Source organism: Chiloscyllium plagiosum, chromosome 6 (assembly GCF_004010195.1).
Source record: "Chiloscyllium plagiosum isolate BGI_BamShark_2017 chromosome 6, ASM401019v2, whole genome shotgun sequence".
Classification (NCBI taxonomy): Eukaryota; Metazoa; Chordata; class Chondrichthyes; order Orectolobiformes; family Hemiscylliidae; genus Chiloscyllium; species Chiloscyllium plagiosum.
The window spans coordinates 102692170-102717512 of NC_057715.1; the positions used below are offsets into that span (position 1 = coordinate 102692170).

The following is a 25343-nucleotide window of genomic DNA, read 5'->3' on the forward strand; positions in this document are numbered from 1 at the left end:
AGTCTTGCACCCTAACTATACCTGGAGCCATCTTTCGCAGTTAGAAACTCGGAGCAAGCGAACATAAGAACTAGGAGCAGGAGTTGGCCGTCCAGCCCTCTGAGCCTGCTCCGCCATTCAGTAAGATCATGGCTGATCTTTTCATGGACTCAGCTCCACTTACCCACCTTTTCACCATATCCCTTAATTTTTTTAATTTTCAAAAAAGAATCTTTTTTTTTTTGAAAAGAATGTTTAAAAGCAATTACTGAAGTAGCATCAACTACTTCCCTGGGCAAGGAATTCCACAGATTAACAACCCTCTGGGTGAAGAAGTCCCTTCTCAGTTCAGTTCTGAACCTGCTCCCTCTAAGCTTGAGGCCATGCCCTCTTGTCCTAGTCTCACCTGCCAGTGGAAACATCCTATCTATTTCTATTTTATTTTCATAATTTTATACATGTCTATAGAGAAAGGAAAAAAAGGAAGAGAAGGAAAAGAAATTGCACAGAAGATCTTAAAGTGACTCACCCACAATCTCGCTTGGTTCCTTGTTGTACAGCTTTTTGTTCCAGTAAAGCAGTCTCAGGAAGGGAAATGACACGAGGAGGACCAAGACAATTCCGACAAACATGTGACCAGTGAATGCAGCAAAATCCAGGCCCTGTGTGAGACAGAGGCACAAGAGGAATAAAACACAGCCAGTGGGGGGAGGGGGGTGGGAGGTGGTGGTCAAGACATGCCTGGAACCTTCATTGTAGCATCTCGCTCCAAACAAAACAACTTCTTGTATTCAGATCGCACCTTTAGTATGGAACAATGTGCTCTGTTTGCTGCAAAAATGAACAAAAGCGATGAAAAGAGGTGAAGTGAAGGTGTCTGCCCTTAACATCAAGGCATCATTTTACCAAGGGTGGCATCAAGGAGTCTGAGTATTCACTGGTGTCAGGGAGGGTCCCAGAGGACTGGAAACTCTCAAATGTAACTCCCCTGTTTGAGAAGGGAGGAAGACAAAACATGGGAAATGACAGGCCGATTAGCCTGACCTCAATCGTTGGTAAGATTTTGGAGTCCATTGTGAAGGATGAGATTTCTGAATACTTGCAAGTGTATGGTAAAATAAGGCAAAGTCAGCATGGTTACATCAAGGGGAGATCATGTCTGAAAAATCAGTTAGAATTCTTTGAGGAGGTAATGAGCAGCTTAGACCTAGGAGAGCCAATGGATATTATCTACTCACTTCCAGAAGCCCTTTGACAAGGTTCTGCACAGGAGGCTACTGAGTATGATAAGGGCCCATAGTGTCAGAGGCAAGGTGCTAGTATGGATAGAAGCCTGGCTGTCTGGCAGAAAGCAGAAAGTGGGGATAAAAGGGTCCTTCTGAGGATGGCAGCCAGTGACTAGTGGTGTTCCTCTCAAGGCTCAGTGTTGGGAACACACTTTTCATTTTATACATTAATGATCTAGATGAAGGAACTGAGGGAATTTTGGCTAAGTTTGTAGATGATACTAAGGTAGGTGGAGGGACAGGTAGCATTGAGGAGGCAGGGAGTCTGCAGAAGGATTTGGACAGGTTAGGAGAGTTGCCAAAGAAGTGGCAGATGGAATAGCACATGGGAAAATGTGAGGTCATGCACTTTGGTAGGAAAAATAGAGATATAGACTATTTTCTAAATGGGAAGAACATTCAGAAATCTGAAGTCCAAAGAGACCCAGGGTCCTAGTCCAGGATTCTCTCAGAGTAAACTCATAGGTTGAGTCAGTAGTTAGGAAGAAAAATACAATGTTGACATTTATTTTGAAAGAACTAGAACATAAAAGCTGGAATGTACTGCAGAGACTTTATAAGGCTCTAGTCAGACCACATGTAGAGAATTGTGATCAATTTTGAATCCCATACCTCAGGAAGGATGTACTGGCCCTGGAGCAGGTCCAGAGGAGGTTCACGAGAATTATCCCAGGAATGAAAGGCTTAACAGTTGAAGAACATTTGAGAACTCTGGGTCTACTTGTGATGGAGGTTAGAAGGACGAGGGGGAATCTAACTGAAATTTACACAATACTGAACAGCCTGGACAGAGTGGATGTTGGGAAGATGTTTCCATTACCAGGAGAAACGAGGACCCGAGGGCACAGCTTTAAAGTAAAGGGAAGACCCTTTAGAATGGTGATGAGGTGAAATTTCTTCAGCCAGAGAATGGTTAATCTATGGAATTCATTGCCACAGAAGGCTGTGATGGCCAGGCCATTGGATATATTTATCATAGGTTCTTGATTGTCAAGAGGATCAACGGTTACAGAGAGAAAGCGGAAGAATGAGGTTGAGAAACCTCAGCCATGGTTGATGATGGAGCAGACCCGCTGGGCTGAACGGCCATATTTCTGCACCTGTGCCTTATGGTCTGAAACTGAAATCAATGAGAATTGGTGGAAAGTTCTCTGCTGGTTGGAGTCACACCTGTCACAAATGACGATGGTTGTGGTTACTGCGGGGTCAGCCATCCCAGCTCCAGGACCTCACTGCCAGGGTTCCCCAGGGTGGTCTCCTTGGTGCAATCATTTTCAGTTGTGTCATTAATAACTTTGCCTCTGTCATGGCGGTCAGACGTGGGAATAGTCGTTGATGATTTCACAATGTTTGCACCATTCACCACTCCTCAGATACTGAAAAAGCCATGTCCAAATGAAGCAAGACTTGACTGTCTCCAGACTTGGCTGATAAGTGGCACGTAACTTGCCACACAGGTGCCAATAGAACGCTTGTGAAGTGTAGTCATGGCTATAAGGCAGGAAAAAAAAATCATTCAGTGGCCTCTTTGGTAGTTGTTTATCATAAATTGATATTTGTCATTCATATTTACAGTAACTCTCAAACTGTTCTCAATTTCCAATGACCATCTCCAACAAGAGAGAACTGAAGCATCAGACCCTGATGTTCAATGATATCATCATCACTGAATCCTCCACTATCAACATCCTGGGGGTTACCATTGACCAGAAACCAAACGACTAGTCATATAAATATTGCAGGCACAAAAGTGGTTTGGAGACTAGTAATTCTGTGCACCTCCAATCTCTCCAAAGCCAGTCCACTATATACTAGTCAGGAATGGGATGGAATAATCTCCAAATGCCTGGAAGGAGCAGCTCCATCAAAACTTAAAGCATGACACCTTTCAGCACAATTAGATTACTTTTTGTTTAGATTACATTACAGTGTGGAAACAGGCCTTCGGCCCAACAAGTCCACACCGACCCGCCGAAGCGCAACCCACCCATACCCCTACATTTACCCCTTACCTAACACTGCGTGCAATTTAGCATGGCCAATTCACCTAACCTGCACATCATTGAACCCGGGTCTCCGGCGCTGTGAGGCAGCAGTGCTAACCACTGTGCCTCCGTGCCGCCCACAACTTAGTCCACTTGATTGCCACTCCATCCACTACCTTCATCGTACACTCCCTTCACCACTATTGCAGAGTAGCAGCAATGCGTACCACCTAACAAGATACACCACAGCAACTCACCAAGGCACCCCCGACAGCATCTCCCAAACCCGCAACCTCCACCACGTAGAAAGTCAAGGGCAGCAGATACATGGAAAACACTACTATTCATAAGTTCCCCTCCAAGCCACTCACCATCATGACTTGAAAATATATCAATTTCCTTTTCAAATCCTAGAAATCTATTCTGAACAGCACCATTTATCTGCTGCACTGTCAGTGCCCTTACACGACAAGGACTGGAGTGCTTTAAGAAGACAGCCATCAGCACTTTGACCAGGAATATTATGGAAAGCCATTAAATGCTGGTGTAGCCACATCCCATGAATGATTTTTGAAAAATTATCTGGAATATAATGATGCCAGAGTAAGGGAGGGGTTGCCAGTGAGGAAGGAACAGAGTAGTCTGAAGGAGCAGGGAGCAAGGAGTTTGAAGTCTAAAAGAATTATTGTAAATACGAATGACAAATACCAAAATATGAATGGCAGATGCAAAAGAGGTCATTGACTGAATTAGATTAGATTAGATTACTTACAGTGTGGAAACAGGCCCTTTGGCCCAACAAGTCCACACCGAACCTTCCGAAGAGCAACCTACCCAGACCCATACCCCTACATTTACCCCTTACCTAACACTACGGGCAATTTAGCATGGCCAATTCACCTGACCCTGCACATCTTTGGACTGTGGGAGGAAACCAGAGCACCCGGAGGAAACCCACGCAGACACGGGGAGAATGTGCAAACTTCACACAGACAGTTGCCTGAGGTGGGAATTGAACCCAGGTCTCTGGTGCCATGAGGCAGCAGTGCTAACCACTGTGCCACCGTGCCGCTCCAATTATTCAAATCTTTTGTACATTACAGCCTTGACTACACTTCAAAAGCATTCTATTGGGATGTCACAGCATCTTTAAAGGCATTATATACAGTATATACAAGTCTTTCCTTCTACCTTGTTTTAGAGCATTCTAGTAATTTTATCTTGTATGCAGTGGTCTGAGACACTGCTTCAAATTAAGAAAGTGCTGCAGCTGCTTAGGTGCTATGTTTGTTTTTAGCTGTAACTTAGATTATGTCAGACTGTCATTTAGAACTTCAAAACCTCAAGCTAATTAAGAAGTTTGATGTTACATCTTTATTGCAAGTGGGACTAGATTAAATTAGGATATCTGGTCAGCATGGATGAGTTAGACCGAAGGCACTGTTTCCATGCTGTACATCTCTATGACTCTAATTGTTTTTCTTGAGGTTAACAAATAATAAACTTGCTCTTTGTTTCAGGGCCAAAAACCTTGAAATTGGATCATCATCGTTTCCTTTGAATTAGTTAACTACATTTTAATTGAAGTGAGGTTCAGCTGCATGTTAAAAAAGCCCTTTGAGTGAGAAATGTGGGACAATGCAGTGAGAACGTAATGAGATTCTCAATGTCATGAAAGAAATCTTGTGGTTCCAATGGCTAGCTGACAATTTCAGCTGTAAGTGGCGAGCACTTTGCATGCATTAACATTTTATTGGTAGCTAACCTTTAAGCACATTGTTGCTTTGTTTAGAAATTACAGGCTCACAGTATCTTTGTCTTTTCGGGCAGGCAGAGAGCCAGGAAGGATGTTATGGTTGTCAGTGCTGAACAATCAATAAGATAGACATGTTGCTGGACAGAACCTAACTATATCAATCTCAGACCCACAGAACCCAGCAGCAGCTGACGTGACCAACACTCTGCATCTTCTTCAACTGAATGGCCACCAAGAGGGACTACGCAGGTTGGAGAACCGTGAAGCCCCTCTCTGAGTGCCCAGCAGACTGGTGGGAAACAGTAAAAGGGAACATCAAGAGGTTCTTCATCCTCAAAGGTGTTCAGAAGGCGAGAGAGAGGCAGGGAAAACTGTCCCAGCTCCAGGAAAGTATGCAGAACCTGCTCCTGCTGCAGACGATGGGGGTCGATGTCACGGAGGACCTCAAGGAGGTGAAGGGCCAGCAAGCCTTGCTGTTTGCTTTGGAGGCCTCCAAGATAATCTTCCGGTCCAGAGTCCGCTCTGTGGAGCAGGACGAGACGTGCTCACTTTTCTTCTTCCAGAAGGTGCACAAAGAGAGCTCCGTGCTCAGCAGCCTGAAGGACGAAGATGGCTCGGTCACGTCATCTCAGGCTGACATCATGAGGATCAGTAAATCCTTCTATGCCAGTCTGTATGACGCGAAGCCGACCGACAGCGCGGCCTCCCAATCGTTCTTGTCCTCTATCACGGAGGTCTTAGACGACAGAACACGGGAGAGGCTGGACCAGCCGCTATCTCTGGATGAGCTGACAAAGGCCCTCAAGTCCTTTGGAAAGAATAAAACTCCCGGAAGCGACGGCTTACCAGTCAAGATCTATTCTGCTCTTTGGGACTTGATTGGCCAGGACCTGCTGGAGGTGTATGTCAGTATGCTTCGGGCAGGTACCATGAGTGAATCCATGAGGAAAGGCATCATCACCCTCATCTACAAGCAGAAGGGGGAGAGGGAGGAAATTAGAAATTGGAGACCAATCTCACTGTTAAATACAGACTACAAAATCTTGTCAAAGGCCATCGCCAACCGGGTCAGGTCTGCTCTGGGATCGGTGATTCACCCTGACCAAACCTGTGCTGTACCGGGCAGGAAGATCACTGAAAGTCTCGCACTCCTCAGAGATACGATTGCCTACGTGCAGGACAGGGGGGTGGACACCTGCCTCATCAGCCTGGACCAGAGAAAGCCTTTGACTGGATATCGCATACATATATGAGGGATGTCCTCTCCAAAATGGGCTTCGGGGAGGGAATCGGTAATTGGATCAGACTGCTCTACACCAACATTGTCAGTGCAGTCTCAATCAATGTGTGGGAATCAGATAGCTTCCCAGTCAGATCTGGAGTCAGGCAGGGCTGCCCTTTCTCTCCTGCTTTGTTTGTGTGCTGCATAGAGCCATTTGCCGAGTCCATCAGGAAGGATGCAAGCCCGAGAGGGATGACTATTCCTGGCAGCGGGGGCCTGCAGGTTAAGGCCTCCCTGTACATGGATGACGTTGCCGTTTTCTGTTGGGATCCGCTGTCCGTGCGCAGACTGATGTGCATCTGTGACCAGTTCAAACGGGCCTCGGGGGCCAAGGTAAACCGAGGCAAGAGCGAGGCCATGCTCTTCGGGAACTGGGCCGACCAATCCTCTATCCCCTTCACCGTCAGGACTGACCACCTGAAGGTGCCGGGTATTTGGTTCGGGGGGGCTGGGGCATGTGCCAAGACCTGGGAGGAGCGGATCAGGAAGGTGAGACAGAAACTAGGCAGATGGGAGCAACGGTCGCTCTCCATCGTGGGAAAAAACCTGGTCATCAGGTGTGAGGTATTCTCAGTATTGTTATACGTGGCACAGGTCTGGCCTATCCCCAGAACCTGTGCTGCCGCAGTCACCCGGGCCATCTTCCACTTCATGTGGAGATCAAAGATGGACCGGGTCCGAAGAGACATAATGTACAAAGACCGGTTCAATGGGGGATAAAACACGCCCTATGCCACCCTCATCCTGATGGCCACCTTTGAGTGTGGCTGCATCAAGTTGTGCGTGGATCCCCGGTACGCAAACACCAAATGTCACTATGTACTGAGGTTCTATCTGTCCCCGGTGTTGCGAAGGATGGGCCTGGCCTCGCTGCTGCGGAACGCTCCAAGTAGTTGGACCGTTCCGTATCACCTGTCCTTCGTGGAGAAATTAATGAAGAGAAACACCTTTGACCACAAGTCCATCAGGAAATGGTCAGCACATAGTGTCCTTGAGACCCTTCGGGAAAAGGAGAGGGCGGATCCTGTCGAGCGGTTCCCTGAGCAGACTGTCAAAGCCATTTGGCAGAATGCCTCATCGCCAGAACTTTCCAACAAGCACCAAGACATGGCTTGGCTGGTGGTGAGAAGGGCTCTGCCTGTGAGATCCTTTATGCACGCCCGGACTCTCTGCCGTACCGCACGCTGCCCTTGAAGCGGCTGTGGGGGGGACGAGACTGTCACACACCTCCTTCGGGAATGTACCTATGCAGAGGAAGTATGGAGAGGAATGCAGTGGTGTTTGTCAAGGTTCATCCCAAGCAGCGCTGTGACGCGGGACTCCGTGCTCTACGGCCTGTTCCCCGGGACGCACACCGAGACGAACATCAACTGTGCCTGGAGGATCATCAACTCAGTGAAGGACGCTCTCTGGGTGGTCCAAAACCTGCTTATCTTCCAGCTGAAGGAGTTGACCCCAACTGAGTGCCGCAGACTGGCACATTCCAGGTCCAGGACTACGTGTTGAGGGACGCGCTGAAGCTTGGGACAGCTGCCGCCAAGGCGCGGTGGGGAAAGACCACCGTGTAACATCTGCCTGCCTAAGAAGAACAGGGACCCATGCAGTCATTTGGGCTCTGCCGACGCCTCAGCTCAATGTAATCACACCAACCTGTAAATAGGAATGAATACTCTGTTTCGATACGCAAAGAAGTGGAATGTTACATACGTATGGCATGCCCAGTTGTATAGATCAAAGTATTTATGAATAAAGTATATTTTTGAAATAAAAAAAAATTGAATGGCCATCTCTGAAAGTCTTTAGTTGAGAGAAGCAGGGAGCTATGGTCAGTCAAGGGCGCCATCTGCACTCGGTCCAGGGGATTGGCCATTCTGCAATTCCTGGAGCAACTGACCATTCGACTCGACCTGATTTTCCATGGCAGCCACCTTCCAGGAGGCAGAGCCAACACTGCACCGATAACATTGGTGGCCTCCTCGAACCGTCACTCCAAGTAACCAAATCACTCCTGCTGCAGTTCCTCCTGTGACTGTCAGTGTATTTACACAAACCTATAAAATAGCCAGTACCACTGGTCTCCAACAGCCCCCTCAGTGCCAATGACCTGTGGCCTCTCTCCCTCATGCCGGTGATATGTTCCTGAGTCTAATCTAGATTAAACGCCCATCGAGATGAAAGTCTCTGAGCTGGGGGCATGTGCAGGGGTAAACCATGCCAATGCCTCCTCTGGGGAATCTGGTGCTTCTTCCTTAGAGGGAAGAGGGTCAGCTGACTTGAGGGACTGGCCTCTCTAGAGGATGTGCGGGTGCCACTGGTGTCTGCAAAAGGCAAGAAAGAGGAATTAGCTCCACAAAACGAGTAGGAGATTACACACGTTTCAAATACACAGTGGTGGTAATGGGAGAACTGCACACTGCGATGAATCTTATATCTATGGAGGTCTGGGCATCCCAAGCTGAACAGGCTCAAGCCTCTGCCGTGAGGTCTTCAAATGGAGCAGATGACTATCAGCCAAATCCACCGCCTGCTTTTTCCCTCTCTGACCATTTCACAGATATAGGGAGGGACTGAGTGAGATGAAATTAGCTGGAAGAGCTGAGGTAGTGGAAAAGAGGGGAAGTGTTCTGAATGATTGAGTGTGAGAGAGGGAGGGAGAGAGAGAGGAAAAGACGAGCGGAGGTGTGCACAGAGGAAGACAAAGAAGTGCAAAGGGGAATGCGGATTAGAAATCTGTGGGAGTGAGTAAGAGCCGTTATGTGCAGGTGCTGCACACAGTGGGGAGGATAGTATAACACGAGCCTTGCTGGGAGGTGTGTGCAGTGACAGAGTTAGAATGACTGAGGTAACAGAGAGAAGAATACAGCATTCACTCTAGTGGAATCCAGGAGGGCACTGATCTTCTTACAGCATGCGGTATGTGTTCCTCCAGAACATGGGCACCGTACTGACGTTTGTGATTCTCTCTCTCTCCAGGCTGGCAGCATCTAGCACAAGATCTCACCTGGCAATCCTGAGGGAAAAGGACAGTTCTCCTTTCCACCACCCTCTCCACTGGTGATTTCCTGGTCCCTGTTGGTGAAGTGGGCTGACAACTTCCTTCCCTCACGTGATTCAGCAGCAGACTTGGATTGGTGGTTCCTGGCTTGCAGCATCTGAGGTGCTGAGCAGCTGAGGTATAAAATAAGGCACCCACTAAATCTGCACTTGCAGCTCCCATCAGCAGTGCTCAATTCCAATTCCGCAAACACTCTATTCAATAGGAAAGTCAATGTGGAGGCCAGTTGCACAATTAATGAGGAAAGCAGCATGAGAAAGGTCACTAGGGCTCACAGAATGAACCCCCTCCTCACCCCAGAGCTGATACTTAGCCAAAATATGAGGCAATTTAGCGATTCGTTGTGGATGTTGAAAAGAGGGGAGCTAATTCACCCCTCCTCATGTGGTCACAACAATAGACATTAATCAAGCTGACTTAGCAGTTACAATTTCAGTGTGAGTCACCAGCCATCTATAAAAGAGGGAAGACTGCCACCACAGAGAGAATGGAAGGCCTAAGAAAGCCAAGGATTTGGTGATTTGAGGAGTAAGTGTGAATCTAGTGCACTGTAAGAAGGCTATTTATACCATTTTTACAATATTCTTGTTGGTGTTTAATGTTCAAATGCACTTATGAGAAGTGAGGAGGTTGGTATTGCTGAGGGAAAGTTTAAGATGGTACACCTCCAAATGGCAGCAGCAGTTTAACCAGTATAAGGGGGGGATATAAACATAGCCTTCAATTTATAACTGGCTTGATCCAAGGCCAAGTGCAGGACGGTGTGACAGTGAATGAGGCAGGTAAAGGGATTCAGGCAGAGCTCCTTGATCCTTCATCAATTGGTAAAAAAGTAAAGGGTAGATATTCTATTCCTCAATGAGAGAATATAAATAAGACAGAAGAGTATTGTTTAATGATCACCAGAAATCATCAAAAGCTTTATGACCATGAAATATTTTTGAAGTTATCAAATATCTGCAGTCAATTTATATACAGTAAACTTCCATAAACAGCAATGTGATGTTGATTGGATAATTTGTTTTATAATAATGCATTGAGAAGTAAATATTGATAAGAATACAAGAGATAATTATCCTACTGTTCTTCAAATTATTGTCACTGGATCCTTTACATGCAACCAAACAGAATGGTGGAACCTCAGTTTGACATCTCACCTGGAAGAGAGCACCTCGAGATCTGTGTACTCACGCCCTGAGGCCTAACCTTGACTCTTATGACACTGAGGCAGAAGTGGGTACTGCAGTTGCTGGAGATTAGAATCAAGATTCCAGTGGTTCTGGAAAAGCACAGCAGGTCAGGCAGCAACCGAGGAGCAGGAAAATCGATGTTTCGGGCAAAAGCCTTTCCTAATGACACTGAGGTAACTGCTAGGTCACAACTCCCATACAAAGAAAAACAAAAAGATTTTGCAGTAAAGGACTTACGTTCTTGTGGAAATATTACACTTGCAGCCTCAATGAAATTAATAAGAAATGCTGGCATTAGCACTATTCAATGAAGTGGGAGGATCGGGGTGTGAGGGGCGTTTTTGATGGTGATCCTATCCTAAGTGGCATTCCAGACAGCTAGTTATTCATCTGACTCTGCAGCACTAAGCTATTTGGTACCCCTTATTATAACTCCTGTTTATTTATAAATGGAAAGCAAGTGGCCTTGTAGGACCTCTTACTAAAATCAGAAGGAGGTAACCACTGACAAAACCCTGATATTTTGGGATAAATTTTCAAAAGGAAACAGCAAATTTGTGGCATCACATTCCAGAGATAAAGGAAGGCTGTTTCAGTCGTGTCAGCCAACTGAAAAGGGGATGTAAGGTCTTGAGCCTTTTATACAGAAACGTGCATATCTCAGGACATCTACAAGCACTTCACAGTCAATTAAGTAACTGTTGCATTATAGAAAACACAGCAGGGAGTTTGTACACAGCCAAATACCACATTCAGCAATGTAATTACATCTAGATAGTTTGAGGTGATATTGGCCAAGGAATAAATATTGGCCAGGACAATTTTAGGAAACTTTGAAGATGTTCTTGAAGACTGGGGAGTCCAGAATCAGGGGTCACCAAAGGATATGGGATTGGCCATTTAGGACTGAGATAAGGAAAAATTTATTCTCCTAGACAGGGGGGAGCCTGTGGAATTCTCTGCCACAGAAAGTGGTTGAGTTCAAAATGTTGAAGGTTTCCAAGAAGGAGCTGGACATAGTTTTCAGGACTAAAGGGATCAAAAGGCATGAGGCGAAAGCCGGAACAGGGGACTAAGTTGGATGATCAGCCACGATCATACTGAATGGTGGAACAGGCTCGAAGGACGAATGGCCTACTCTACTTCCAAATGTCTTTGTTTCTGTGATTTGGAGTAACCAAAGTGCAGGGAGGTCAAAACTTTAGGCCAGAATTTTCTCATCACAGCCGAGACCCCAATACAGGCCTTGAAAGCCTGAGAGGTTCCAGCCTTGGCCAACTGCACGCCACCCAACTGCATTGAATGCAGGCCAGACAAGCAGCCATGAAGACCAGCAGTTCATATATCTCAGCAACACCATCATGGTGGAAGCTCCTTCAGGGAAGTTGGGGGGGGGGGTAACAGAATATAACAGAGGGCTCACCATACATCACTGGAAAGAGGCACTGGCTGCTTGAAGAGGTCCTTGATCTGCTGGTTAAGTGGTGCAATCGGCCTTGAGTTAGGAAGATCATCCTCCAACCTCTGTTCTTTCGTAAAATGTCATAGAGTCACGGAGATGTACAGCATGGAAATAGACCCTTCAGTCCAACCCATCCATGCCGACCAGATATCCCAACCCAATCGAGCCCCACCTGCCAGCACCCGGCCCATATCCCTCCAAACCCTTCCTATTCATATACCCATCCAGATGCCTCTTAAATGTTGCAATTGTACCAGCCTCCACCACTTCCTCTGGCAGCTTATGCCATTCACGTACCATCCTCTGTATGAAATAGTTGCCCCTTAGGTCTCTTTTATATCTTTCCCCTCTCACCCTAAACCTATGCCCTCTAGTACTGGACTCCCTGACCCCAGGGAAAAGACTGTGTCTATTTATCCTATCCATGCCCCTCATTATTTTGTAAACCTCTATAAGGTCACCCCTCAGCTTCCGATGCTCCAAGGAAAACAGCCCCAGCCTGTTCAGCCTCTCCCTATACCTCAAATCCTCCAACCCTGGCAACATCCTTGGAAATCTTTCTGAATCCTTTCAAGTTTCACAACATCTTTCTGATAGGAAGGAGACCAGACTTGCACGCAATATTCCAACAGTGGCCTAACCAATGTCCTGTACAGCCGCAACATGACTTCCCAACTCCTGTACTCAATACTCTGACCAATAAAGGAAAGCATACCAAATGCCTTTTTCACTATCCTATCTACCTGTGACTCCACTTTCAAGGAGCTATGAACCTGCACTCCAAGGTCTCTTTGTTCAGCAACACTCCCTAGGACCTTACCATTACGTGTATAAGTCCTGCTAAGATTCGCTTTCCCAAAATGCAGCACCTTGCATTTATCTGAGTTAAACTCCATCTGCCACTTCTTAGCCCAATGGCCCATCTGATAAAGAACCTGTTGTAATATGGGGTAACATTCTTCGCTTTCTACCACACCTCCAATTTTGGTGTCATCTGCAAACTTACTAACTGTACCTCTTATGTTCGCATCCAAATTATTTATGTAAATGACAAAAAGTAGAGGACCCAGCACTGATCCTTGTGGCACTCGACTGCTCACAGGCATCCAGTCTGAAAAACAACCCTCCACCACCACCCTCTGTCTTCTACCTTTGAGACAGTTCTGTATCCAAATGGCTAGTTCTCCCTGTATTCCCTGAGATCTAACCTTGCTAACCAATCTCCCATGGGGAACCTTGTGGAACGCCCTACTGAAGTCCATATAGATCACATCTACTGCTCTGCCCTCATCAATCTTCTTTGTTACTTCTTCAAATAACTCATTCAAGGTTGTGAGACATGATTTCTCATGCACAAAGCCATGCTGACTATCCCTAATCGATCCTTGCCTTTCCAAATACATGTACATCCTGTCCCTCAGAATTCCCTTCAACAACTTGCCCACCTTCTTCAATTCTCCCCTATTTTAGTGGGCTCTGTACCATTGCCTCCCAAAGCATTTCCAGAGGGTTGGAAAATCCAGCCCATCAAGCTGCCCTTGTGAAAGAAAAGCCTTTCCAATGAAGATTTAAATGAAACTAACACTGTCCAGTTCGGAGTAACTACTCAGAGATTTATCTCTTTACAATGTGTTCGCATCACAAACAAGGTTTATTTGAAGTTCAAAGATATTAGCATCTTAAACGTCTACTCATGAAATGAAATGATCAGCAAGCACTGCAATCTTTTAGCATAAGCTTATCATCTCAACAAAATCTTTCATTAATGAATATTTAATTCTGTCATATATTTTTCAATGGATAACCTGTTTCCGTGCTGGACATCTCTATGACTCTACGATGTCTCACTATACAAGATGAGAGACGCCTTTTAAACAAAAAAACCACTAAGATAGAACAGTAGGTAAAATATTAATCTGAATGCTTTTGCTTTCTACAGAAGGCTGTGTCAGAGAGATGCCTCTGGAGTACAATCCTGAATTCATGTAGCAGTGAAACCCTTTAATATGTTGCTCATACATCACTACTCATTGTGGATACACAAAGTGTAACTGTTTTTCTATTCTGACATCAGAATATGGGCAACACTGGCTGAGCCAGCACTTAGCATCCATCTCTAATTGTCCATAAACTGAGTAACTTGCCAGACCATAACAGAGGGCAGTTAAAATTCAGCCACATTGCTGTGAGTCTGGAGTCACATGTAGGCCAGACCAGGTAAGGATGGCAGATTTCCTTCGCTGAAGGACATTAGTGAACCAGATAGTTTTTTTTTCAACAATTGCTGCTGATTGTAACAATGTTCACTGTCCTGAAGAAGGGTTACACCTGAAACGTTGACTTCTCCACCTGCTGATGCTGCCGGGTTTGCTGTATTCTTCCAGCCTCCTGCCCGTCTACAATGGATTCCAGCATCTGCAGTTTTTTTTTGTCTCTATCCACGTTCACTGTGGCTGAGATTGGTTTCTATTTCCAGATTAATGAAGTAAATGTAATTTCCACCCGCCACTGGATTGGGGTTAATTCATGATAACAATGGACAATCGCCAAGGTGCAGTACATGTCCAGTGGATGAAATTCAAGGATAATCTAATTGGAATGTTTAAGATGTTTAAAGAATTTCATAGACTAGGTTTCATTGTTACAGAACTAGCTCAGTGCTTTCACAGAAATCTTATTTTCGATCCACACCTCTGACTTTTGCGAAGAGGTTTTCTGATACAGGATCCTTCAGAACTTATGTTGTGCAGCACAGAAGATCCGGTCTTTGAAAAACTTTGGAGGAAAGATGAAATGTGTAATTTAAGAGTATCAATGGATAGGCTGGATAACTTGATTAAGGGGCTGAGTTGGGATTAAGGGGTTATGGGGAGAATGGAGTTGAGAGACTTATCAGCCTTGATTGAATGGTGGAGGAGACTCAATGGGCTGAATGGCCTAATTTCTGCTCCTATATCTTATGGTTGTTTGTGTGGCTGGGTCGTAGGCTGGCAAGGTGACAGGGGAAGCAGGTAGAGGAGATGGGTAAATGAATGAGGTGAGGGGGTGAGTAAAGAGAGTGGGTAAATGAGCTGGGTAAGCGAGTGAGATGGCAGGTTGGTGATGTGGTAGGTAAGTGAGATGGATGGGTTTCATCAGGTGGGGTGGGCAGATGAGATAGTTGTGTTTGTGGTTAGTCAGCTTGGGTAAGGATGGGTCAGGAAACTTGCTGTTCAGGGGAGTAGTTGCTTTCAGACCAATAGTTAAACAGGATTTCCTCCTGTCTGATATTTCCTGGATACAATCCAAGTAAGGAAGTCAGAATTGCCTGCTAACGTTGAGTCTAATTCAGAATCATAGAATGCCCACAGTGTGGAAGCAGGCCATTTGGCCCATCAAGTCCACACCAACCCTCTGAAGAGCATCCCACCCAGATACAAATCCCCCTGCCACATCCCTACAACCCTGCATTTCCCAAGACTAATCCACTTAGCATGTACATCCCTGGACACTATGGCCAATTTAGCATGGCTAATCCATGTAACCTGCACATCTTTGGACTGGGACATCGGATGCAGATATTTTTTTCTAGAGGGTCCAAAGGAGCAGGGAAATGCCCATCAGAAGTTAAAACTTCCTGGGCAATTCCTATGGAATCCTTGTGTTGGGACTTCAAGAGGTCTTGTTGTAGAACCTTTGGAGACTGGAAGATATGGGCTGTTTTGTTTGGTATTGGAGACCAGAACAAGGAAGCACACCTTTTGAACTAAAACTGGGCTATTCAGGAATGATCTCCTGGAGCAGAGGATTATACAAGTCTGGAACTCTCTCCCCACTGCCCCCAAACCCACCCCGCCCACCTTCCAAAAAAAGAATTTTGAGGATAAGTCAACTGAAACATTTTGAACCTGATCTTAATAAGTTTTATTTTATTCAGAATGGTCACTAAGGGTTACGGAATCAAGGTGAGCAGATGCAGATCAGCTTTGGCCCAAACTACAAAAACAGAAGTCAAAGGTAAACACATGACTTCGCAGGGTATCTAGTATTTAAGAAAAATGCTAAATCCTTAACATAATTTTCATTAACTTCCAAGTATTGAATGTTGAGAAGCAAATCTCAAATAAATGATGTGACTTTATCTTAGATAAATTAAAACATGGATTCTCAATTTTTTTTCTCTTTCTGACACTCAGTCACAATCTTCAGTGTTGCAGCAATAGATATTCAGCAAAGCCTAAATACAGTGCTCAAGCGAATGCGGAGTCCTTCAAATGTGGCCTATTAATTCATGTCCTCAATCCAGTATTAAACAGCTGAGGGTACCTTCTGGACTACTTGCCCCAACCTCTCTGATCCCTCCCACCTAGTGCCAATGGCCTACCCATCCAAGAACTAATAACCTCTCAGAATCACAGAACTGTAACGATGACAGCCCATTGTGGTTTCACCAGCTCTGGGTATTTTGACCCAGTGCCACTTTCCTAGCTTTTTCTCAAAACCCTGCACATTGTTTCCATTTTAGTAATCATTTAACACCATTCATGAATGCCTCCATGAACTTGCCCTCTTTTTTCAAAGCACGTATTTGCTTCCTTTGCAAAACATTTTGAATCCTTACCATCTAGTTCTTAATTATCTTATGAGTAGGAAATGTTTCTCTTCCACTGACTCTGTCCAGACCACTCAAGATTTGAAAACCTCTATCAGATCCCTCACAGTTTTGTCCTCTCCAAAGGAAACAATTCCAACTTCTGCAATCTACCCTCATAACAGAAGTTTCTTATCCCTGGGACCATTTACGTAAATCTTTTGTACACTTTCTCCTAAAACACAATACTTAAAATTTTGCTGAAGTCTACCTGGTGTCTTATGTAAGTTCAGCATCGTCTCTCTGCTCTTGAACCTGTTGGTTTTATCATTCCTTTCAGGCCTTTGCCCGAAATGTCGATTTTCCTGCTCCTTGGATGCTGCCTGACCTGCTGTGCTTTTCCAGCACCACACTCTTGAGTTATTAACAGCTCTCTCTTTCTGTCGTCACAATTAATGGCTATGCATATATGTATATAGGTCTCTCTGTTTTAGAATAATACCCTTTATCTTATCCTGTCTCTCCATGTTCTTTGTACCAACATGTACACTGCTCCACACTAAACTTTACCTTCCACATGTCCGTCCACCCACCCATCCTGCCCATGTCTGTTTGAAGCTCTGCACTGTCTTCCTCTTAGTTTACAATGCTCCCAAGTGTTCTATCATCGCAAACTATGCAATTCTCCCTGCACACCAAGATCTAAATCATAGAACAGGAAAAGCAACAGTCTCAATGCCTGGGAATTCCATAACAAGCCTTCCTCCAGATTGAAAAAAATCCACTAACCATTACTCTCTGCTTTCTATGCCTTGGCCAACTTGTGACAATACTATGGCTATTTTGCCCTTGTTTTTTCTTGAAGAGAGGTTTTAAAACAGACATAACAAGCTGTCTACAGTCACCGGAGTACACAGCTTATGAGGCCTTGAGGTTTTGTTTTTAAAAGTTAGAACAATACAAGCAGACTGAGTGGGCGTGGTCAAGCTCCGACAGGATTTTTAGTTTGAACTTTCAGCAATTGCTATTGTGGTCTTGAAGAAGTGGAAGCTATCTTTTTCCCTCTCTCAGCTACAGCTAAAAGCTATGGGTTCTCTTCCTACTACTGGAGTTGTCTGTGAGACCATCTGTTTTTTCTGAATTTACCATTTGCCACGGGTGTGTTTATGGGATGTTACTATATTGGAACAGTTAATTAGTAATAGTTACTGTTTCTATTATTCTGTTAAGTTTTCCAATCCCTTCTTTCTTTTGTTGCATTTTTAACAATAGTGGATGAATAAAGTGTGTTTAACTTTGAATCCAGCAGTTTGACCAGTTGAATTGCATCTGGAGTGCAACATCTTACAATTACCTTTTAAATAAGAAAAAGTTGCGGTCTGGACTTTCTTCGGAATATTTTGAGGGGGTTTGATCTGGTCCATAACAAATTTTGTAACCACATTGCTACTGTCCCTTTTATTCCATGAACTATCACATTCCTCCCAAGTCTGTCATGTGACACCTTATCAAATACTTTCTGGAAGTCCATGTACACCAGATCAACCACATTTCCCTCATTAACCCTCCTCAATCTCCTCATTACTCCCTTAAAAATAAATCCAGCAACTTGATTGGACATAATTTTCCCTCAATAAATCCATGCTGTCTCTTCTGAATTTATCATACTTTCCCATGTGACTCTCAAGCTACTAAGTAATTGTTTCTAGACATTTGTCCACCACTAAAATTAAACTGACATGTTGGAGTTTCCGCCTCATCCTTATTCTAAATCAAAGTGACTGACTGTGGGAATGGCTTTGAGAAACCAGACTGCTGGCCAATTCTGTGTGCTCTGATTATATTTATTTTCCATAATTCTTTGCACCAAAGTTCATCATCGTAAAAGTGGAAGTGCAGTTTTGGACTCACTCATATGTGACTATGAACGCTGGGCCACAGATGTAACGTTACCTCCCTGCAGAGCTGTGATTCTCGATGCATTTCACTGTGGAGATATGTTGCTATCAAGCCAGGTGCTTCTCCATAAGGAAGGAGAAGACGGCAGCCAATAAATAATTCAGTTCTCTGCAGTTTCGAGAGTGCACAGCTTAAGAACAGCAGAGGCTCTAAAGTATGACTACTCTTATCTTAAGAGATGAGTAAACAGAAAAGAATTGAGAGTGCATCAAATCCTACAACAATGTATGTTATTTATGTTGTTGTCAGTAATGTTACAGAAATATATGATTAAGACCCCTCAAGCCTGTACTGCCATTCAGTAAGATCATGGCTAATCTAAACGGAATCTCAAACTCCATTTTCCTGCCTACTCATGATACCCTTTGACTCCCTTCTTAGCCAAGAATCTGCCTTCCAAGTACTGAATGACTCTGACTCCAGTGTGCTTTGAAGAAAAGTGTTAAGAGGAAAATGTGCATATGAACCAGAATTATAATAAAACTAGAAAATGCTAGTGAAACTTAGCAGGTTTGCTGGTATCTGTGGAGAGAGAAACAGGGGTAATGTATTGAGTCCAATGACTGGTGTATGTAACTGAGATCTAAGCTCACTATCATGCACTGTTACGTGTATACTCTCAACTGCTCTCTCCATCGGCACCAGCCCACGCTATCTCAAAGCCATCCTGGTCCTCAGTTCCACTTCTTTTTCATTTCGGTCAATGCTTTAACAAGAATCATTTTTCTCTTCCTTTCAGGTGTCAAAGATTGCAAGCTGCATAAGCTCACAGGTACAAACTTCCCATTGGATATTTATTCCCTCTAACTCCAACACGACTTCTATCCCACCTCTTCTTATAAAAATAGAAAAGAACGTTCCGGAGAGGAACCTTTGAACATTCACGCCAACTCTCTCTCTTTCTCTCCACAGATGCTGCCAGATCTACTGAGTTTCTCCAGCATCTTCTGATTTTATTTCAGATCTCCAACAATGGGAGCATGCAGAAATGTCCCAATTAGCTTAAAATCAATAAGACATAAAACACTGGATTAGCAATAATCTTCTACCTGGCTCTATCAACATGGGGTAGAAGAAAGATTAGATTTCTTACAGTGTGGAAACAGGTCCTTCGGCCCAACAAGTTCTCACCGACCCTCCAAAGAGCAACCCACCCAGACCCATTCCCCTACACCTAACTCTACGGGCAATTTAGTTTTTACCTAATTCACCTAATCTGCACATTTTTGGACTGTGGGAGGAAACGGGAGCACCCAGAGGAAACCCACGCAGACACGGGGAGAATGTGCAAACTCCACACAGACAGTTGCCCGAGGCGGGAATTGAATCCAGGTCTCTGGCGCTGTGAGGCAGCAGTGCTAACCACTGTGCCACCGTGCCACCCCACAGAAAGAAAGAGTAGCTTTCATATCCCCTGGATACCCCAGAATGACTTACAGCCAACAAAGTAAATTTTGAAGTTCAGTCACTTTTGCATTTTGGATCACATACTCCCAATGTGATAATGAACCGATGACTTATTTCCGATGTCGATCTTGGCATAAATATCAGCTCGAAAACTTTGCTTGTGAGAGACAGAGACAGAGAGAGAGTGGCTGGGGATTTGTGGCAGAGGTAAAAATAGGTGCTTTAAAGTTCACTGCAAGAAATAACATCTTCAGAGCAAGTCATGAGTGGAAGTGGAAATAAGGTTCAGATCAAGAGTCCGACTTGCACTGAGACTGATGCCAGCATGCCATCCCAAGTAAAGGGAGAGCAGCTGATTGGTGAGTATTTTGAATCTTTGAAGTGAAAGTCGGGACCCAAACTGGACTTGAAATGTTAACTCTGCTATCTCTCCAGCAGGTCAGGTAGCATCCGAGGAGCATATACTCTTCCCAAAACGTCGATTCTCCTGCGCCCTGATGCTGCCTGACCAGCTGTGCTTTTCCAGCACCACACTCTTCAACATCGAGTCATACAGCAAGAAAACAGACCAGTGTCTACCACTTCCTCTGGCAGCATGTTCCCATACCACCCTCTGCATGAAAAAGTTACCCCTCAGGTCTTTTTTAAATCTTTTCCCTCTCACCTTAAATCTATGCCCTCTACCTTTGGACTCCCCTACCCTGGGAAAAGACCTTGTTCATTTATCCTATCCATGCCCCTCATGGTTTTACAAATCTCTATAAGGTCACCCCTCAGCCTCTGATGCTCCAGGGAAAGATCTCCAGCCATTCAGCGTCTGCCTTTGGCTCAAACCCTCCAGTACCATATCACAGAGAATGAGAAAAAACACATGTTATTCCTTCTGTTCTTCAGGGATACGGTGAGTTACATTATTAAACATTATTCAATTATACTCCTGTATTCTTTGCTGAAATCTACCTGTGGTGTAAAATATTCATCCCTTTTGAGCTATTAAAGGCTGTGATGCAATAAAGCAGCACTCTCTTCAAATTAAATTCGATAGTCATCTGAGTCTCTGCTCCCAGATTAAAGGTAGATTTTGTTCCATTTTGTATGATCCTCAGTATGTTGATGCACAAGATATGGGAAATAATTAACCATAATTTTAATAATGTACAGTTCCTTGCAAATCTGTGCACTAGTCCAGAAGAAATTCTTTTCCAAGTAGGATTGTTCAACACATGTAGATTTTCTGCTGCATTTATTTCTCTCTTAGCCACCCTCTTCATTTCATGGCTCTTGCTTTCCTCATTCTTATCTTCCTGGTGAATTTCCACAGAACAGCACATTTGACATTCAGACAAGGTTGATGAACTCTTGTAAAGATTATTATTTAAAAACATCAGAGCATAAAAGGTAAGAACAGGGATAAATCATTGCATTCAGAGTCAGAGTCATAATCATAGAAACAGACCCTTCGGTCCAACTCGTCCATGCTGACCTGATATCATAAACTAATCTAGTCCCATTTGCCAGCATTTAGCCCATATCCCTCTAAACCCTTCCCTTCGTATACCCATCCAAATGACTTTTAAATGATGCAATTGTGCCAGCTTCCAACACTTCCTCTGGCAGCTCATTCCATACATGCACCATCTTCTGCGTGTAAAGGTTCCCTCTTACGTCCCTTTTAAATTTTCCCCTCTCATCTTTAACCTATGCTCTCTAGTTCCGGACTCTCCTACCATGGGGAAAAGACCTTGACTATTCACCCCATCCATGCCCGTCATAATTTTATAAGCCTCTAAGGTCACCCCTCAACCTCCGATGCTCCAGGGATAATAGCCCCAGACTATTCATCTCTCCTATTGCTCAAAACTCTCCAACTCTGGCAATGTCCTTGTAAACATTTTCTGAACCCTTTTAAGTTTCATTCTTATAGCAGGGAAGCCAGAATCGAAAGCAGTATTCCAGAAGTGGCCTAACCAATGTCCTATACAGCTGCAACATGGCGTCGCAAATCCTACACTCAATGCTCTGACCAATAAAGGAAAGCATACCAAATGACTTCACTATCCTATCTACCTGCAATTCCACTTTCAAGGAGCTATGAACCTGCACTCCAAGGTCTCTTTGTTCAGCAACACTTCCCAGGACCTTACCGTTAAGTTTATAAGTCCTGCCCTGATTTGTCTTTCCAAAATGTAGCACCTCACATTTATCTAAATTAAACTCCATCTGCCACTCCTCGGCCCATTGGCCCATCTGATCAAGATTCCATTATACCCTGAGATAACCTTCTTAGCTGTCTGCTATTCCTCCAACTTTGATGTCACCTGCAAACTTACCAACCAAACCTCCTATGTTCACATCCAAATCATTTATTTAAATGACAAAAGCAGTGGACTTTTGTATTCTTGTGTTAGTTACTTAACACCAGAACTACCACTCACCCTGGATTGGTAAGAGCTATAGGCTGAACTTACTCGGAAATTTCTGAAGTTTATTTAACAGTCGGATGGATACCTTACAGTGGGAGAGCAAATCAATCCAGCGTTCTGTTGCTTGGTGACCTCATGGCTTCTGGTCATGTGGTGCCATCCAATTCTGCATTTTCAACTCTTAAAGCAGTAATACATCAAATAACATACAGGCCTCGAGACAGCTCCATAATTCAACACAGCACGGAATCACAGCAATTCTGCCTCAATCCTACCCTCTGGCCTATTCTCCATTTCTCTTCATTATCTGAGAGACAAAAGAACTGTCTATCGCATTCTTAAATCTATTCATCGATGGCACATCTACAAAATACTGAGGCACAGAATTCCAAAGATGCACAGTTCTTTGAGTGAAGAAATTACTCCTCTTCATTCTAAACTATTGATGCCTTATCCCAAGGGAGCACCTTCCAGAGGTAACAACTTCCAGCATCAAATGCTGCATATGATCAGACCCATAACAGTGAACACACTGAACGGCAAGGTAGCTTTCTGAAGCAAATCTATTTTTTTTTAATCTTATATATCTGCAGTTAAGGTTTAGCAAGCTATTTTGAAGTGGTCCTTGCAAGCTTCCCTTTAGTTTCTGCTCCAGTTTCATATCCTGACATTAATTGTCTCCCGATAATCCTCTCTCACTAACACAAACATTTTGCAAGTGTTCATGACATTCTACAACAAAACCTAATGTAACCATGTTGTTTACATTCATGAATGTTTAAAGTGGGATTTTCCAAAGCTGGGTTGGTGATTTGAGCCTATCGCCAAAGGAGGAATGCTGGGCCGCAATCTTAAATTTACATTCATGAATGTGCCACATAATATTGCAAATAAGATTGCACTGAATGACATGGACATATAGGGTTACGCTTTCTCCCATTTGCAAAAACAGATATAAACATTGAACTGCGAGTACGTGTTGAAAGCAAAGTAGTTTACATTGGAGGGAAAACTCTACCGCAATATATCTGTCTTTGCCGTCATAATCAGAGAAAGGAAACAGCACTGAAGGATGGTGCTCATGATTTGGAGATGCCGTGTTGGACAGGGGTGTACAAAGTTAAAAATCACACAGCATGAGGTTATAGTCCAAACAGGTTTATTTGGAAGCACTAGCTTTCAGACCGCTGCTCCTTCATCAGGTGGTTGTAGGATATAAGATCGTAGGTCACAGGTTTTATAGCAAAAGTTTACAGTGTGATGTAACTGAAATTATATATTGAAAAAGACCTGGATCATATGTTAAGTCTCTCATCTTTTAGAACTCACACACATGCACACACTCTCTCACAAACACTGATAACCCCCTGCATACACACCCCCACATGCACACATACACATGTAAGTTTGTGAGGTGAATTTGTACTTGCAGAATTACACTTTATTTTGCTCAAAAACTGCATGAATCCATGTACGATTCTGTGAATCCCTTTTTTAGATTAGAATCAGTCTGAACATTGGGGCACAGACAGTCTCACACAGGGCACCTCACACCTTCAATGCATTATCTGGGCCAACATGGCACCTATTGTTAAAGTTCACTTGAGAATGTAACTTTAAGAAAGTTCTGGAATTTACATGTGAAGGAATTAAAGCCAACATGCTCATTGTAAAAGATGAGAGACTTAACAAACAATCCAGGTCTTTTTCAATATATAATTTCAGTTACATCACACTGTAAGCTTTTGCTGTAAATTCTGTATCTTACAATCTTATAATCCACAACCGCCTGATGAAGGAGCAACACCAAATAGACCTGTTGGACTATAACCTGGTGTTGCATGATTTTTAGCACTGAAGGATGCCTTTTGACCCATCAGGTCTCTGCCTGCCCCATTTGGGGTGGCATGGTGGCTCAGTGGTTAGCACTGCTGCCTCACAGCACCAGGGACCCGGGTTTGATTCCAGCTTTGAGTGACTGTCTGTGTGGGGTTTGTACATTCTCCCTGTGTCTGCGTGGTTTTCCTCCGGGTGCTCCAGTTTCCTCCCACAATCCACAGATGTGCAGGTTAGGTGAACTGGCCATGCTAAATTGCCCATAGTGTTAGGTGCATTAGTCAGAGGGAAATGGGTCTGGGTGGGTTGCTCTTCGGAGACTCCTTGTGGACTTGTTGGGCCATAGGGCCTGTTTCCATGCTGTAGGGAATCTAATCTATTCGTAAGAAGGATTCAACCAGTCCCATTCCCTGCCTTTCCCTGTAGCCCTTGTTTACCTTCACATTTTTAACCAATTGCCTTTTCAAAGCCAAGACTGAATCTGCTGCCATCACACACTCACACTCTCCTCATGTTGCCTCTGGGTTCATTCTCTCATCAAATACTAACCTCAAATTCACTGCTGCATTTTCTTCCAAACCACCCTGACTCGCTCCATCTCTCCACATCCTCAAGACTCACCTCAAACAAATATTTGATTACCTCACACGGACTCATCTGCTACTCCTATTCAGAACTCCTCCTCTCGGCCTATTTATGAAATGTCTTGGGATAGTAAAGGTTCCATGCAAATGTAAACCACAATTACATAATCGCTAATGCACCAGGAACCTGACCGTTGCGTAGTATCCCCTATTGAATCCTGCCCAGTGACCTTGCATGACATCATCATTGTTCACAAGTCCTGACTGCAAATGTTCCAATTTCCTTACCATCTTTTACAAAGCCTGAGCCTACTTCTTGTTTAATTCCTCTCCACATCTGAAGCAAACCTCGAGCACTACACTAAACCTTGTAGTTTATGAAATTTTAAGTGCATAGCTCTTTTGCCAGCTTCTTTTCCCTTATTCCACCTTCTCAAATCTGCACTGATCACAGAACCTTGATGTGTCACAACTCCTTCCCTTTGCTCCCCACTTGCAAAAGCAAATTCTTCCATTATGTTGTTCTACACCACCCCTAAATCTTAGCCCAATCTCTACTCCCCAACTCC

The 25343-nt window shown here is 44.2% G+C and overlaps 1 protein-coding gene across 3 annotated transcripts in view; it reads right to left on the reverse strand.

The window, feature by feature from the left end:
* oca2 (oculocutaneous albinism II) overlaps nt 1-25343 on the reverse strand; it is a 526553-nt gene that overhangs the window by 184075 nt on the left and 317135 nt on the right. For all 3 annotated transcript variants that reach the window (XM_043692287.1, XM_043692289.1, XM_043692288.1), the window contains exon 15: nt 509-641. In XM_043692287.1, coding sequence (XP_043548222.1) covers nt 509-641 — 133 coding nt within the window. The remainder of the gene's footprint in view (nt 1-508; nt 642-25343) is intronic.